The sequence below is a fragment of the Terrapene carolina genome, unplaced genomic scaffold, assembly GCF_002925995.2.
Source record: "Terrapene carolina triunguis isolate 2854851 unplaced genomic scaffold, T_m_triunguis-2.0 Scaffold95, whole genome shotgun sequence".
NCBI classification, from domain to species: domain Eukaryota; kingdom Metazoa; phylum Chordata; order Testudines; family Emydidae; genus Terrapene; species Terrapene triunguis.
The window spans coordinates 39,693,158-39,711,430 of record NW_020664446.1 but is presented as its reverse complement, the minus strand read 5'-3'; the positions used below and the strand labels follow the sequence as shown (position 1 = coordinate 39,711,430).

Sequence of the window (18,273 nt, the reverse complement as noted above, 5' to 3'; positions counted from 1 at the left end):
GCTTTACATCTTGCTGCCTCTCAGCCTTTTCAACTTTTGTCTCTTCTACTGTGCTGCCAAGGACTATTTAGTGGGACTTCATCTGGGTGTTGGGTGACCACCAAACGCAGCAATCTAAAAATCAGCACTGCTTCCTCCACCCTTATGACAAAGATGAGGGGAGAAGCCCAGCTGGGGGAGGAGCTACTGTCCTCCCCCATCTCCATAGTGGCTGATGCTGAAGTTGCCCTGTGATCTCTAGAGTTCAGGCTGCTCCTCTCTGGCCAGGTGGCCTTTCAGCTCCTGTTGGGGTTCCTGTAGTGCAAGCCTCCCAAATCTGGGACTTCTTCAGCCACATATTTGTCACTGAACACATTTGACTACCTGGATTGTTTTTGCTCTCTGCTAGTCCAAAGCCAAAAAACAAAACAAAACCCCCCCCCACCTTTCTTAATTTTCAAAAAGGGAGACTCTGGCAAGCCCCACACCAGCCACAGAGGATTCACACTTGATCTAAAAGTACTGATGATGCAGTGGGACTTGGGAGAAACTGCATGCACAGACAGGTAGATAAAGCTCTAAGAGGCTCATTTTCCCTTCCATTTCTGCAAGAGATCCCACATTTGCTCCCAGTGAGTTAGGAAACTAAATTACCACCCAACAGCTGAATCACTTAATTATTATCCAAGATTAGACATCTTAATAGGAATTAGAATACTGTGGGCTGGCTATGATCCTGCTAGAGTGTGCTCTGCATCAAGAGGAGTGAAGATAAATAATGTATCTTCCTGCCTAAAATAGCAAGCTTGCGGCTAATTAATCCATTCATGCTAGGATCTGTCCCAGGATTCAGGCCACAAGTAGGAAAAAGTTAAATTGTCAGAAGTTCTACATACACCTCTACCCCGATATAAAGCGACCCGATAGAACACGAATTCAGCTATAACGCAGTAAAGCAGCGCTCGGGGGCGGCGGGGCTGCACGCTCCGGTGGATCAAAGCAAATTCAATATAACACGGTAAGATTTTTTGGCTCCCGAGGACAACGTTATAGCGGGGTAGAGGTGTACTTCTGCAACTGAAGTGGATATTCAACTGAACCAGGGAATTTTATCACATCCAAAACTTCAACAGCAAAAGTTAAGAAACACTGTTCCTCCCCATTTGGTTACCATACTGGGATACCATCAGACTTCATTCACCCTACAATCTTGTTATAATTAAAAGCAAAAATGTTTTAGTACATTATTCCAAAACAGTCAAAAAGGCAAGATGGCAATGTTTATTAAAGCATTTAACTAATCTTATATGCTGAATTCTAATGTGGGTAACAACACCCTGAGATGAGTATAAGAGTTGATAAATATAAATGGTAGGAATAAATAAAATTCTTAATGACAGGGATTTAACTAAGACAGATATAATCAAGACAACACTCAGCAGTAGGAGATCCTAGAAGAAACTGCAGCAGTTTTGCTCTGTGTTTTACACTGACCATTAATAATTTAGAATATTTTTCACCTTGTACCTGTACAGATAGTCAAATACTGGCACTTACAGCATCTTATCAGAGATCCATAAAACTCTACAAATGTGGGCAAACTATTAATTTTACAAATGGGAAAACAGACACAGGCCAAGGTATCTCAGCAAGGTTGTGGCAGAGCCTCAGCCAGTGACTTCACTGAAAGTATGACAATTTAAACCATTTAAAAATTTCCCTTTCTAACTTTCAACTCACCTGGTCTGGGAACTGGACAATGTTGCCTCTCTTATAACAGAGATCTAATAAGCCTCCTGCTGGTGGTGACTGGAATACTGGTGTGACATTCAACATCAGCAGTATAAGAAGCCAGTTACTAATCTCTTCTTTAGCATCAAGAAAATGACAGAATTTTTGTACAAAATTTTTTTAATAAAAATCTATTTGCAATTTCAAGTGACTAACTTATGTTCAGACTTTCAAATGTATTTAAGAACAGTACTTAGAAAATCAGTTCTGCCTTCACTTGCCTGCTAGGACCGGTACTCAGGCTTCTGCTTCCTTGAGAGTTTGACCATACTAATCTCCAAAGCAAAATATGGAGCTTTTCCTAGACTAATTAAGGTGCCTATGTTAACTGTTAAGGAAACTAAACAGAAAAATGAATCAAAGTCTTGACAAGTAAGTGAAAGAGGAACCTTTTATATATTTATTTGAAATATAACTAGAGGAATATAAGACAGTCTTCATATGCATAACTTAAAAGGTTTGCTACCTAGCTTTAACTGATTTAACTTTAAGCTTTTCAATTCAGTATAGAAACTGAATGTTGAATGTCTTCCAATTAAACTTTTATTAAAGCAAGACAGACTTGTTCAGATTGGGCCCACATACAGATACTGTTGGCACAAAATCATTTTTCAGCCACTTGAGGTAGTTCAAATAAACAAAAGCCAAGTTTGGTCACGAGCTTTCTTTCAAATACAATGGTGTTGAGAAATGTTTTTTATTCTGAGGATTTCCAATACTGCCCTGAGAAAAATAAGTGCAACTTCAAAGGAAAAAAAAGTTACAGCAACCAAGTTGTACTTTTGTATATCTTTATTTAAATAAATTAGAAAAATGCTTATAGAAAAATATATTAAAATACCCAGGCTGGTAAATCTACAATTCTCCATTATTTGAAGAAATCTGTATAGTTTTCACTACTCATCAAAACTGCTTACACTGAAGCTTTCGTACTTTAGAAACTGTGTGTGTCGGTGGATGCTTGTTGGGCAGACAGATGTTTGTGCATATCAACAGCAAAAAGTAGAAGACAGAAGAGGGTACTACTGTTGGTGTGTGATCTCTCTCTTATATCCTTCTTAACATAGCAGCATTTCAAGAGGATCTGCATCTCATCCACATTTTAGCCACTAAAATAAAACATTTATTAATGGCTAAAAGAGACAAAAAAATTGTGAGTGGCAAAGAAAAAGAAAGCAAGACCTGGAGTCTTCCCAGAGTGCCAGTATCACCTAGATTATGATCTTTATATTGGATACACAGCTTTTATAATAGACATAGGAAATTTTCATTCAAATCAGAACCATCTTTACAATTTTTCTAAAATATACTAGCACAAGAGAAAACTGTGCTTTATTCCCAAGGCAACTTTTTGCATTTTACAGATCAGACAAACTTTTATCAGGTAAGTATTTTGCACACACATCTAAAGCCACGTAAAACGTATTGAAGTGTTTAGTACTGAAACCATTCATAGTGTCTGCTATACCACTGCTACTCTGCAGGATGGGATTAGAAGCACAAACTGTCCTCTGAACCAGGATAACAGATTAATCCGTTGCTCTGCTATTAATGCATCTATAGTCTGAATTTTCAGGTAAATGCACCCCCATACTCTGTAGGATGTTAGAGGCAGGTCCTGCAAGTCCAGCTTGAGCACTATATGATTCCAGCAGGTTAGTCACTAGGTTCAGATCTACATCCACAGGTGTCAAATCAGTATCTCCTGCATCAGAATCATCTTCTAAGGCGCAGTCAGCATCTCGAGACAGAGGTTCTTTAGCAGAACTAGCCTGTAGCACATACAGAGAGTAAATTTTAAAGACAAATATTTGATTACATGTAGGTTCTTTATGACAATCACTGGTGGTACATGGTGAAAAGCAACCATAGTGGGAGAAGCTCCTGACTAAGACAGCAGGGAAGGCACAGACTGATCTATGAAACTACCAGAATTACTCTTCACAATCAAGGCAGGGGAGAAAAAAAACCACCACAAGTGAGTTAAGCAGATAGTTTAGAAGCCAAGTTAAAGTCCAGTATGTCCCACACAATCATGGAGGGCAGGAGTTCATGAACCAAACAATCACACTATCAGAATCATCATGCAGAAGAAGAAGTCCCAAGAGAAGGATATGGAGAATTATTATAGAGAAATGAAGCCAGGATTTGAAGCTACTGTGGAAGCCAAAAGTTTAGCTTTTTTATATACAGAATCAGTCTAGTGGTATAGCTACAGCACACATTGTTTGCACATAGGATATTTCTTTGGAAAGAGTTCCTCATCTCTGAGCATGTGCATCAGCCACGTATGCTTAGATTATTATTCTACTCCCTACCTCCTCTTTCACGGAAGGAGATAAATTACAAAAACCCAAAGCATACATACCACTTTCCTTGGGGTGACGAAGCTTTTACCAACATTGGTGTGCGTCAGTTCGCAGTCCATGTCATCCATGTATGATCTGAGACTTCCTATCATTTTGTTTGGCAATGCCTTTTCCTCTTGACCATGGGCTTCAGAATCCAAGTCTTCATCGCTGTCCAAGAACTCAAACTGCTCCTCCTCATCCAGATCATCTGAGTCCAGCTCTTCTGAGTCTGCGCCTATATACAAATCAAGTCAATGCAATGTATATGGATGGCCAGGAAACAGAGTAGCAAGTTAATAAAGAAACTAGATCTCACCTAATATTCTGTCTAAAGCATTTGTAAAAGAGTCAACATCAAAGGTGACACAGGCCTCAGCAGGTGACCTGAAATTTAAGAACAATTACTCCATAAATCCATTCTCTTGTACATCTGGTGTGGTATCCTTGGACAAGAACATTTGGCATCAACCATGGCAGAATTAGGAGTGAAAAGTTTGGGGTGTTGGACTGGTGATCTAGTGGCAGTGCAATACACTGCCATGTTCAAGGGCTTAGCCCTAGGACAGCAGGTGCTGAGAGTGACATGGAAAGTCGTGCACATGGAAAGCTGACATGGAGTGGGGAGGATAGTGAGAGTCTCACATTGGTCCCTGTTGGATGAATTGCGTGCCCATCAACCCAAGGAAGACATGATCAGTATTCTTTTGGGGAGAAGGGGAGGCATGCTATGCTATTCAGAGCCTTCAAGAGAATGTCTGGGATTTGGAAGACCTGCCTGGGGAAAACACCCGTGGGCTTGATTTATCCAAATATGAGATCAGAATATTGTTTGAGAGAGAATCTTAAAAAAAAAAAAAAAAAAAATCAGCTTCTCTGAATGTGTCAGACATCTGCACACATGATCAAAATCAAGTTCTTACACTTTAAAGTGGGTAAAAATAAGGGGAGTGGGAACTGATGAGGCTCTAAATTTGTTAATAGATGTTCATATGTAGGATTATGCTTCTAGTCTTAGTATTAATATAGCTATTTAAAAAATTCACAACAGTCCACTCAAAATAGCCAACTCTCAAGCTCTTAAAGATAAGGACTTGCTACACATTCTCAACATCCATAATGCTGAAACAGAACCACCACTGCACCTTATACTTACTTGTAAGTAAGAGGTGGCTGTTAATGTTTATGCTGAATATCTTGCTCGGTGTAACAAGAAACTTAGCAGCTGTGTTACTGTCAAATAAGCAAGTGAGAAAATACTGAAACACCCACAGTGAGGATTTTTTTCACTCTTTGGGCTATGTTTTGGAATATGCAGCATTTCCTTATTTTTGTTAGATATAAGAAAGTAGGTGTTACACACTGATACCACGCTGCTTACTTGGAATGTTTACCTTTATGAATTCTAAGGTATTATGCTAATGTATGGTCTCCATCTTAAGAGGTCTGGCACGCCCAACATAGCCATAAATTATAATTTTGTCTATGTGCAGCCTGATTAGGGACATTTTTAGTAATTCTCTGTGGTTAGAAAAGTTCACAATACACAATAAGACAACCATCCTCAGATGTATACAATCCAAAGAGCCCCAATGTTGTTCAACATGTTATAAAAGTGTATATAAACTAAGAATGTAATTCTGTTTCAGGGTTCTAGTGACATTAACAAATCACTCAAGCTTAGCTATGCTGGCTTGAAAAGCTGAATCCTTACCAGAATTGCAGCATTACTAATAGGGTTGCAAGATAAAAGAGCAATGCACTACATACACCATGCCAGATATTTAAACAAATACCATGGAGTTTCTGCTCCTTCATGTGTTGAGACTTTAGATATAAAAGCCTTCATGCTTTCAGTGACCTCTGCCAAATCATACTTCTGATCTTCCTCATTTGAGGGAGGAACTGACTCATTTCTACCTGACGCCTCACTCAGGATCTGATCCAGATCATCTGGAGAGATCTCCAACCAACCATCATCTGAAATAACAGAAAGGGAGCATATTTGTCAACCTACAAGATCAAATTTGGAATACGGTCACTTTAAAATGGGGGAAATATTGATCAGCAAGATGAATGTTAACACAATGCCTACTTATTGTAAATCATGAATACTTTATATGGAAATTCTGAAATGTTTGATAATGAGAAAAGCTATAAAGGGGTTGGTGGAAGAGGTAATTTGACAAATACATCTGGCACCATTTTATCACACTGGGCCAACAGACCAGCTCGTATTTGGTGGCTTACACAAAACAAACTGGTTGTCCAAACTAGTAAGAGAGTTCTCCACTAGCAAGATCACAAAAAAGCTTGTGGCAGTCTCAGGACAAAGGCTGAAATTGAATATACATGGAGACTGAACTTCTGTAGTCATTTGTTATATAAAGAGCAGTGCCTAATTTCCCATGACACTACCTTCACTCACCATCCTCAGGAGGAAGACTGGCAGCTTCTTTTTCAAGTTCATCCAAATCAAAGGACGTCTGTAGCAAGGTCAAGATTTCTTCACCTGGACTCATAGCAACAGAGCTAAAAGAAAAAATCCCCCACATCTGTAAAATCCCATGAAATCTAATTGAACATACAGACATTAACAATATCAGTTTACAGTAACTCTTACCTTTCAGGCTTGATAGACTGCTGGAAGTAATTCTCTGCCATATGCAGCTGGTCCAGGTACTTAGCAGATCCTTCCAGTTCTCCCTATTTAAAACAGGTCATCAACACTAGTGTATCAAATCCTCCCTCAACTTCCTTTTCATAGCAGTGTCCAGAGGAACTGCCACTAGTAGTGAAATGGGGATGAATATCACAATGCAGTTTCCTTGCTTAGTTATTGGTAGGGCCCTACCAAATTCATTGGCCATGAAAAATGCGTTACGAACCGTGAAATCTGGTCTTTTGTGTGCTTTTACCCTATACTGTACAGATTTTACAGGGGAGACCAGCGTTTCTCAAACTGGGGGTCCTGATCCAAAAGGGAATTGCAGGGGGGTCACAAGGTTATTTTATCCTTACTTCTGTGCTGCTGCCTTCATAACAGGGTGGCCGAAGAGTGGCAGCTGCTGACTGAGGGCCCAGCTCTGTAGGTAGCAGTGCAGAAGGGTAGCAATACCATACCATACCATCCTTACTTCTGCACTGCTGCTGGTGGCTGCTCTGCCTTCAGAGCTGGGCTTCTAGCCAGCAGCTGCTGCTCTCCAGCTGCTCAGCTCTGAGGGCAGCGCTGCCACCAGCAGCAGCACTGAAATCAGGGTAGCGGTATCACAACCCCCCTACAATAACCTTGTAACCCCCCCCCCCCCCCAAAAAAAACCCCAAACAAACCCAAAAACCTCCTTTATGGGTCAGGACCCCTACAGTTACAACACCGTGAAATTTCAGATGTAAATAGCTGAAATCATGAAATTTATTATTTTTAAAATCCTCTGACGGTGAAATTGACCAAAATGGGCCTTGAATTTGGTAGGGCCCAAGTTATTGGTTGGCATATACTGGCTCTTTAGGAACAAATCCTACTTAGTGCAGCCTGGAGTAAACAGGAGCAATTAAGCAGTGACCGTAACAATGGTGGTTTGTAGTGTTATTGTAGCAGTGTTGGTCCTAGAATACTAGAGAGACAAGTCAGGTGAGGTAAATCTATTATTGGACCAACTTCTATTGGTGAAAGAGACAAGTTTTTGAGATTACACAGATATTACCTCATGCATCTAGTCTCTCTAGCAACAATGAGGTAAATTATACTACTTTCCCCAATTACACACAAAGTAGAGGGCAGAAAATGGGCATACGTTTTGCTAATAGTAGGGCATGAATTAAAAAGCAAAGAAAACATGCCAAAAAATGTTATGCAGCAATATAGTTGATCTTACACACAAAGAAACCAGGAAATGCAAAGTTATGGTTCCCACAGCAGCCACCACACTGAATATATTAATATATAACAAAAAAGAGGCAGGGTACAGCTGCTGTGAGAACCACAGATGAATTTCCTGATGTTTGCACATTTTCATTCGTAAGTGTGCCGTTGAAGGAATGTACTTTTTTTCCATTTAATAATATTTTGCAAACATTCTAAAAAGGTTAGGAGTTGTCAACTTAAACTATAAGCCAAGGAATGACAGGTCAGAATTAGGAGAGGTTTTTTTGTTTGTTTGTTTTGGTTTTTTTAAATCATCAGCTGCAGAAGACCAGAGGGATCAGCGTGCATGATGTTAAATTCCAAGTGTGGAATTTAAGTATATTTGATTTGTGAAACAAAATCATTACAAAACTATATTCCCAATACATTTACTATTTCATATTATTGTTTTCAATATATACAAATAAAAGCACTTGCATGTAACAGCACTTGTAATTTTGGCTTCCTTCAAGTCTATCCTCTCATTCATGGTAGGTAGGAGCTCATCCCCAAATCCTACAATGTCTTTTCATTTGTAAAGACATTTTATTCTAAACTATTTGGTGGGGTAGAGGAAGGGAAAGAAAAGGTACTGTATACAGAATTTAGGAGTGGTCTCTCCCATGACATGAGGTTATCTTTCATGATGAGAGGAATTATGTCCCTCAGCCTCTACCTAAAATCTGCTGTAAATTCTGCCCGAAATTTGAAAGCTGGTTTTGTTTTTCCTGAGTTATACAAAGAGAGACAGACAGTTCCTTACCTTGAAATAATTATTTGTCTTCAGGCTGTTGAGGAAACTGGCCCAAAAGGGGGTGTTTAATACTTGCCTCTTGGAATCAGGAGAAACTGTATTGCACTTGGAGCATAATATTTCAAAGCCATGAGCCTATATAAGAGATGCAGGAAACATAGGTTCTTAAATATGACACGTTTGTTGAAGTTCGCTTTAAATGACTGCACAAAGAACTCAGTAGTGGTAAGCTCCTGACTCGGTCACGAGATAAATGATTTGATGCCTGCTCCCTGGGACATGATTGCCTCAGAGTACCGCAGAGGCAGAGTTCTCAACTTCCAGAATAGCAAGGAGGTGGCCCATGACCAGGGATCCTAGAAATCCATTTGCTGCAAGGAAAAAAGTGGAATTTTTTTTTTTTTTTAAACAGAGAATCCTTTAGTTCTTTACATTTTGTGGGAAACGATATTATATATATTTATTAGTAGAACCCCAATTATCTGATCTAACTGGGACTGGGGCCAGATCGGATAATCAAAAATTCAGATAATCAGGAGAAATAGGTAGGGCTTGGACTGTCAGCCCTGGGTGGCAGGTCTTTGGCTGTCACCTTAAAAATTGTAAATATATCAATAAAACATTGTGTTCAACTGATATCTATATATATTGTGGCTAGAGAAACTAAAGTTCAGCAATTCATTTCAATTGCAGAAAAAGACGGATTTTTATGGGATTTTTTTTAAATCAGAGCATTTTGGGGTTTTTATCATGGAAAAGTAGGATCCCTGCCCATGACACTCAGCAGCAATCCTAACAAATGATTAAGATGTGTTGACAGGCTTCAAGAGGAGGCCCATCTATTTCTCCTGGGCTGCAAGGACAAAGGAGATCTTTCATCTTCGCAAAGGTCTCATTTCCATTTTCCTAGAATAAAACTTAGTTTTTCAACAAAGACAATATGGTGGTAAGAATATCTGGATCCTTCTGGTACAACTTCCAGTGGAGGAGATGCACTAGTAACCAGTTATGGGTTCCTATTTTTCTAGGACAGACAAGACTCCTGCAAGAAGAGTGGAAGATTCTCTTTAATGACTTGGGAGAAGCATAGCTGGGAACTAGATTGAGATTGGGGGAGGGAGAGAGTAAAGTTTGAGAAAAAGGAATGGATTTACTTAAAGGGTAAGTACTTGGAGGAAATACCCGTGCCCAATCTGTAAAAACAGTCCTCTACAGCTGTCTGATACAGCATCCTTTTGGGGATGTAAGTTGCTGTTTGGCTCCAAGTTCTCTCTGTAAGCAAGCCAGGGGAAAATAAAGAGGCACCCCTAATGATTCAACCACCCCGCAAAATATGAACTAGAGGGGAAAACAAAAACAAAACATAAGCGTAGGAGACGTAAAAAAGACATTACCAGTTTCATGCCTAGCTCATGTGCTTTGTATTGATGGTGTACAGGAGAAGGCAATGTATATCCACTGCGTCTGTCTGGAACAAACTTCTGCTGCATTAATTGTGCATATAAACATTTAGTGAATGTGACCTGTAAATATCAAAATTAAAAATAAATATACATATTGTAGCATGATTTTCTAGAAGAGATACCAACTTAAATAAAAAGCCATATTTTTGTCTGAATTTTATTTTACACCTGCAGTTGTTAAAAGTAACACTTACAATGTTAATTAAAGATTGGTGATTTCCCCCCCATTTTTATGTCATAATTCCAATATCCTCCTTCTGGGAGCTGGATGACTTCAGTGAGGCCTTATTGTATAAATAAAGTCAGCACGTGGCTGCTTAGAGGCCTCACTCTGGTGAAGAATGGGGTTGGGAGCAATGGAAGGAAGAAAAAAAAAAGAGTGGCAAAGTACCATCCACCCTGCCCAATAAGGTTTGAAAAAGGAGTTTCCCCTAGTTATTGGGGCAGAAAGAGAAAGAAAGCATAGATAAAAGGAATTTAGACTTTTTCTAATTTTAGGGTTGCTTTGGGGAAGGATGGCACAAAACTTTTTATAGTCTATAATCATCTAGTTCCCATTACTGTTTGACTATATAGTGGCAAGACACAACATTCCTAAAGCAAACAGTAATTCATGACTGCCCTCAAGAAAAATTAATTAGCAAACATACTGTTTTAAAATTGAAAGCCATACATTTCCTAACATGACTACAGAACAAACAAAAAGAACAGGAGTACTTGTGGCATCCGAAGAAGTGGGCTGTAGCCCACGAAAGCTTATGCTCAAATAAATTTGTTAGTCTCTAAGGTGCCACAAGTACTCCTGTTCTTTTTGCGGATACAGACTAACACGGCTGCTACTCTGAAACAGAACAAACAGTATATCCATCAATCAAGCAGTCAGTAGAATGGCAATAAGTTACAGGCAGAAAGATCACTTACTGAAGTCATAACACGTGTGTTGGGCAAGAAAGTTTTGAAAGGACGACATGCTTGTAAGTCAATGGGATCTCGCAGATAAAAGGCCTGGACTGCTGCAGCTACCAGTGCAGGGCGATGCTTCAGCACTACCACAATGCCCACTGGAAGGTAACAGTGGGCTTGGTGAAGGGAGGCCTGGACTTTCTCAGGATACCTGTGGCCGGCAAAATACAAACAATATACTACAGACATGACCAGCCATTTAATATAGGCCTGTTTCCTCTTTCATTTAATATCAGAATGTACATTATGCCAGATTATTAAAATACTCTGAAATCAAATTAGAATACTAGTCAATAATGTTTCTGCAATGTTTCTACAAGAGACTTGCATAGCCAAGCTTTTTTGACAAGATCAGTGAAATCCCATTCCCCACCCCCCATTTTGGGGAAATGCATCATTTTGAACTAGCCCAACAAGCTAGCTGTATAGCTTCTTTGTAATAAGCAGAGGAGTCAAATTACAGTCATTTTGCTCAGCCCTAGTTTCATCTTCTGTGAAGGAATTTCTACCACGAATCCAGTGACCCTTACTGACCATTCCTGAATGCAAGTTGATGGTCTGAAGGACATTCTACTTCCGTCTCTCAGCTGAGAGCCCAGACACACACTTCTATGGAAAGGCCCAAATTGCTGTCAGCCTTCCTGGAAGTCGAATGAAGAAATAGTGTTGTCCTTTTGAAAAAGACTGGAATTTAGCCCTGAACCACTGAGGTGTCAGTGCTGAGATCAGAATATAGTGTACGGGCCTAGCGTTGTTAGGGTCCCCCTCATAAGAATGCCAAAGAAATTAGCACAGATCTGTCAGGATAGGAGTAACCTCATCATAGTTAACAGGAAAATGGTTTAGATACCATGGATACTTAGATACGGGAGGTAAGTTCCCTAGACAGCTCAGTATCAGAACATTCTGGTAAAGAATATCAGAAAAAATAATCCACATACCCACTGATGCGTTTATATACTGCTGTTCTAATAGATTTTGTGGCCAGGAAGTCCTCTGGGTGTGCAGACAATAGCATTAATGTCTGCAGGATTGTTGGATTGGTGTCAGGTAGCCAAGGCTCCTCTCCAGGAGTCTTTGGCTGTGGGATGATGCACAATTCTCCTTGGTGGAAAAAAACCTGACAAAATGTAACGTGTTCATTAGGCAAAATTTTGCTAGTGTTCCATAGCGGTCTTAATTAATGAATGACTGGTGAATTTATACATAGTTACAAAAACATTCTCCATGTGAAGGGATGGTTAGAGAGGATCAAAATGGCACATCAGAAGGAACATCTATATTCACACATAGATTAATGAATTTATCTATTAGATGGACTTTTTTGGATTTCTCCAAACTACAGAGAACACATTAGAAATTAGGAGTATGAGAAGAGAATTGATGCAAGAAGCAGAAGTTGAGGAAAGGAGGTAATTATTCAGAGAGCCTCATTGGGTGCAGTGACGACTCATGACTCAATCATTGATTCAGAACAATTCTGACAGCAACAGGTCCAGTCAAATGAATTTTTAATTTATTTCAGTTTCTTTAACAGCACAAATAGCATGCTTGGTCTTCTATCAGAGGTCTCCTCACTTAGAGAAAGGAGGTAGGAAGGCTTAGGATCAAATCTCAGTACTGACACTGCCTGGCTGTGTAATCGCTCTGTGTCTCAGGGTACGTCTTCACTACCCGCCGTATCGGCAGGTAGCAATCGATTTATCCGGGATCGATATATCGGGTCTTGTTAAGACGCGATATATCGATCCCCGAACGCGCTCACCGTCGACTCCAGAACTCCACCAGAGCGAGCGGCGGTAGCGCAGTCGACGGGGGAGCCGCGGCCATCGATCCCACGCCGTCTGGACCCCAGGTAATTCGATCCAAGATACTTCGACTTCAGCTACGCTATTCGCGTAGCTGAAGTTGCGTATCTTGGATCAATCCCCCCCCAGTGTAGACCAGCCCTCAGTTTCCCCATCTGTAGAACAGAGAACACTTCTCTCTCCTTGCTGAACATTTGTAAAGCACTTTTGATCTCCTTGTAAAGGAGCTAAAATAGCTCTATATATCCAAAGAAGGTTGTGTGGTTTTTGTTTGTTTGTGGGGTGTTTTTGTTTTGTTTTTTTCCAAATAAAGAGCATTCAGGAGAAAAAACAGCCCTGCCAATAAGTATCATTCCATCCTGTCATTTAAACTAAGTGCTGCCAAGACACTCACTTATATTTACTGATTATATAATATCAGTAGTGCCATACACAGGCTACATCAGCATTTACACAGTTTTATGTAATATTGATATTATGTACCCAGAAGTTCCGGTAACTTTAATGGTAAAACAAAAATTTTAAGCATGGTCTGTGTGATAGAACCATTTTGTGAGGAAAAAGTATGCTGGGTAATCACACTTGCTTAACTACTAGAGAATATTTCTTACTAACAAATTTAGATGACATGTATAGCTTCAAATGAATGGTATGTTAGAACACATAATGTGTTCAACTGCTAAGCCTGTAGTAAGTTTTCATGGTAGGCATAGTTATTAAAAAACAGAACAGAAGAAGGGTAGACTGTGGTCAAAGAGCTCAAGCAGCTGATCACAAGACTCTGGTTCAGTCCAGAGATGCCTTTACAAACAATGTGCCAAGTGTAGATTTGCGATGGAGGTAGGAGAATAAGACAGGTCAACTAATTTCATTTGTAGCTTAAGCTGGGATTTGATTTTAAGTCTGCAGGGGTAAAAGAATACTGCAATGAACTCAATACATCATTGAGTCACCTGCCCACTTGCATGACAATTTCACCTACCCGATTGGCACTATTTTCAGGTGTTAACCACTTTGGGAGGAAGTCAGCTGCTTCTATCAGCAGGAACTCACCATCATTGTCATCAACCCTAACCAAATAGAAATCAGTGTCTTATTAAACATGGCCCTGTATAACACAATGACAAATAATTATCAGTTATTGTTTCAGTGAAAGGGGGCTTCATCACTTTAAAAAAAAAAACCCCACATTCATTGTTAAAGATTTTTTTCCCTCTTAAGCCTCTAAAATAAGACAGAAATGTACCATTACATGGTTAGAGGTTTCAGATGCCTGCTCCTTTTAGGAAAGGCATTTCCCCTTTTACTTGGTAGCAGCCTTAAATAGGGTTTCCAGGAATTTTTTTTTGCATGTTCCTATATGGAAGTCACCTAATGTTTCCTCCACTTGAACGAGTTCTTTCATTGATAGTAAGTTACGAGGTCTGCAAAATTTTTAGTCACATTTGTATTATGAACAAGAATAGGACTCATTTCTTAGGGCCATGTACACCTCTACCTCGATATAACGCTGTCCTTGGGAGCCAAAAAATCTTACCGCGTTTTTGATATAACGCAGTTTCACCTATCTTGCTTTGATCCACTGGAGTGCGCAGCCCCACCCCCCCGGAGCACTGCTTTACTGCGTTATATCAGGTCACGTTATATCGGGGTAAAGGTGTATTAGGAAAAGATTGGAAACATGCAATATGCTCAAGTACAGTTTATATAGAAACATAATTAAGAACAAGACTGGGGGAATATTATTTCTACACACAGATGCTGCAATGTCAAGCACTAACTATATTGTATTCTGGTCACCCTAAAAGGCACTTTTATTTCATCTATCCTAGAGGAGAGTAAAATTTAAAATTAAGAAGATATTGTTATATAGTAATCCTAAAATTCAAACTACAGAGATTCGTATTGTCCCTCAGGCCCTGGTACACCAAAGCACTTAAGCACATGCTTAACTAAGTTCAAAGGGACTATGCATGTGCTTAAAATTAAGCACACGATTACGCACTTTGCTGAATTGGGCCCTCAATGAACAGTCTATAGAAAGACCAGCAAAAGAGACAAATTACTTGTGTACTTTTCTGAACATACTAACAGTGGGCAACTCAACTGCTAATCTCTTTTCCCTTACTTTCTCCTATATGACAAGAACCCATTAGTACAAAGCCACTACAATGATTTCTATTTTCAATAAATACTTCACAAACTCAGATGTCTGACACGAACACTGGGGCCAGGTCTACATTACAGACCTATATTGGTATAAGTATGTTGCTCCAGGGTGTAAAAAATCCACACCCGAGTGACGTAGTTATATTGACCTAACTCCCCATGTAGACAGTGTTATGTTGATGAGAGAGTTTCTCCCATTGACATAGCCATTGCCTCTTGAGAAGGTGGATTAACTATGCTAACAGGAAAAGCTCTCCCATCAGCATAGGAGCATCTTCACTTAAGCAATGCAGCTGCGCCGACGCAGCGTTTTAAGTGTAGACCTGTGATCCAGCCTACATGTACTGAAGTAATGGTAAGACTCCAGTTAACACTTTCAAGCTGTTTTAGAAGGAAAAGTTATTTGTCTTTTGTTTTCCCCATCTTGACAACAGAAAAGTGTTTTTGAAAAAGCAATCTAATATTATCCTGGTGAGGTTTAGAGTACAGCAATAGCTGTCATTGAAGGAGCTTAAAAGTCTTTAATTTACAGTTTCACAAAACACTGAAAATGTGTTAGAGATACCTTGCTGCTAATTCTGGAAACTTCTTTGTTATTTGCTGTATGAGGTACACAATAAACCATTCATCTTCAATATTATCCCCAAATTTAGTCACACCACCAATATGTGCAGGGATATCTCCTGGGAGGAGGGATTAAAAAAAGAATTCAAGACAGAAGTTAAGCAGTATCATCTCTATTAATGGTCTGTAAAACATGGTCAATCTATTCACTATGTATCAGAGGAGTAGCCGTGTTAGTCTGTACGCACAAAAACAACGAGGAGTCCGGTGGCACCTTAAAGACTAATGCCCAAATAAATCTGTTAATCTTTAAGGTGCCACCAGACTACTCGTTGTTTCAATCTATTCACTATGTCAGCGGTTCTCAAACTTTAGCAACCCGAGGACCCCCATTTTGATTTATAATTTTTCAGGGATCCCCAAGCTCCCCCTGCCCTGCTCAGCCCCAGGCCCCGCCCCCACTCTACCTCTTCCCCCCAGGCCTCCCTCCCGCTCCCTCCGTTGCTCGCTCTCCCCCACCCTCACTCACTTTCACCAGGCTGGGGCAGGAGGAGATGCGGGATGCAGGCTCTGGGTGGGAGTTTGGGTACAGGAGGGGGTGCGGGCTCTGGAAGGGAGGTTGGGTGTGGGCTTTGGGCTGGGGTGTGGGGGGGGTGAGGGTTGCAGGCTCTGGTCAGGCGGCGCTTACCTCGGGCATCTCCCGAAAGCAACCAGCACATCTCTCTGGCAGTGGTTCTTAGGCGGGACGGCCGGGGGGGCGGGGAGGGGCGGGGGTGTCTCCAAGCGCTGACCCTGCCCACAAGCACTGCCCCCACAGCTCCCATTGGCTACAGTTCCCAGCTAATGGAAGCTGCAGAGTCGGCACTTGGGGCGGGGGCAGCACGCAGAGACCCCCGCTGGCCACTTCCTGGAGTAGCGCGGACCCAGAGCAGGCAGGGAGCCTGCTTTAGCCCCGCTGGACTTTTAGCACCTAAAATCTCCCGGGTTGGCTTCAGTAGGCTCCGGGAAATAGAGGGAGGGGGAGGAGTTGATCAGCAGGGCCCACGGACCCCCTGGAGTACCCTTGGGGACCCCAGTTTGAGAAATGCTGCACTATATAGTATAATTGGGGGTGGGGAGAAATGGGACAGAACATGACTCAGTAGTTGAAATGGTGAATGTTTTGTGCTAGTAGTTCTGTTAACAGCAATATCAAACAGAAAGAAAGCAAGATAAACAGCAGGCAACCTTAGTGAGAACTGCAGTACCAACACAACAAAATATGGAGAATGATTTGCAACTTTTCACTCGAGGAAAGGGGTTAAACTAACAATATTATAAAAAAAACTGAGTTTTCAGTGAACAAACTCATAACAGCTTCAGTTTCTCCTCCTCTTGGGCCCAAAGATATACAGACATCACTCAGTAATACCACCAGCATATTTTATTTTCATAGTAGTAGCCAGTCACTAAGCAGATGGAAATCCAACCCTAGACCAGATGAAAACAAATGCAGTAGTTTTACCTTTAGTAGGTTTGTATTTGAGATTAAAAGGTTGATTTTGCCAGATATAAGAAACTAATATTGGTGCAAACTGGACCAATATCCTCTCAATGTACTGCTGAAGAACTTCTCTGTGTTGGTCTGGGTCACCTGGTTCAAGAGGTATCAGAAAGAGTTGGTACTGCACTGCATCCTCTACAGTTGCCAATCTCAGCTCCCCTTCCATTCTGAACTTTTAGAAAGTGTCCTTCAAAAAACAAACCAAATAGATTCAATCATTCAAAACCAGTAAATATTAAGTAACCCATCCTCCAAAATGATATATTCAGCCATGTTATCAATTCAAAACATTCCTGACACTCTTCTACATTGCCCCAGCCAGTCACATCTGATAAGAAAACCCTTTATTTACTCTATGGAACAAACCAATTCTACAGCAGAGAGAAGCCTTAAAAGTTGTCCCAAAAGAAGTATAAACAGGAGAACTCAGCCCTATTTCAGGCAATCTGTATCCAGAGCCACGGCAACGGGTGCCACAGACACACATCACGGTCATCCCCGAAAGAGACACTGGCCTGTCACCAACCTCCACCCCCACGCGGCCCCCATCACAGCCACAGAAGGGACGCGGGTCCCGCTGCCCTTCTCCGCGCAGGGCTAATCTGCCTCGCGGCCTCTTCTCCGCAAACTGCACCAGCCGCTTCCCACACCCCCACGGCTACTGCGCCCAGCCCGGGACACCCTGACCCGACCAACCGCAGCGGCTTCCCGGGGAGCTGCGGGCGCAGAGCGCCTGGTGAGGCCCCGGCGCGCGAGTGCGAGCGTTAGACCGCCCGGCCTGGCGCCCCCAGGGGAGTGCGGGCGGCCTGGGCCACCCGCCACACGAGGCCGGAGAACGTGGGAAGCCCGATCGCGGAGGGCCACGGGCACCAAGGACTCAGCTCACGGCGCCACGGCCCGTGGCATTCTGCGCTCACCCCTCACCAGCCTGCGCGCTCCCTGCTGCGCCAGTCATCACCGCGCGCCCGCAGCAGCCCCACTTCCGCT

At 41.4% G+C, this 18,273-nt stretch overlaps 1 protein-coding gene across 2 annotated transcripts; it reads right to left on the bottom strand.

The window, feature by feature from the left end:
- Positions 1-2,547: 2,547 nt before the first annotated feature.
- Positions 2,548-17,604, bottom strand: ECD (ecdysoneless cell cycle regulator). 2 transcript variants are annotated; one of them, XM_024201896.2, is made up of 13 exons: positions 17,248-17,604; positions 15,745-15,862; positions 13,993-14,080; positions 12,144-12,322; positions 11,161-11,353; positions 10,171-10,299; positions 8,786-8,911; positions 6,742-6,824; positions 6,547-6,650; positions 5,915-6,098; positions 4,438-4,505; positions 4,139-4,356; positions 2,548-3,542 (listed from the first exon to the last, which is right to left on the bottom strand). In XM_024201896.2, exons 1-13 carry the CDS (start codon positions 17,450-17,452, stop codon positions 3,300-3,302), a joined length of 1,938 nt encoding a protein of 645 aa, XP_024057664.2. In that variant the 5' UTR covers positions 17,453-17,604; the 3' UTR covers positions 2,548-3,299. The 2 variants fall into 2 exon arrangements, with proteins under 2 accessions (XP_024057664.2, XP_024057665.2); XM_024201897.2 differs by having other exon boundaries at positions 4,139-4,350.
- Between the last annotated feature and the right edge of the window lie 669 nt (positions 17,605-18,273).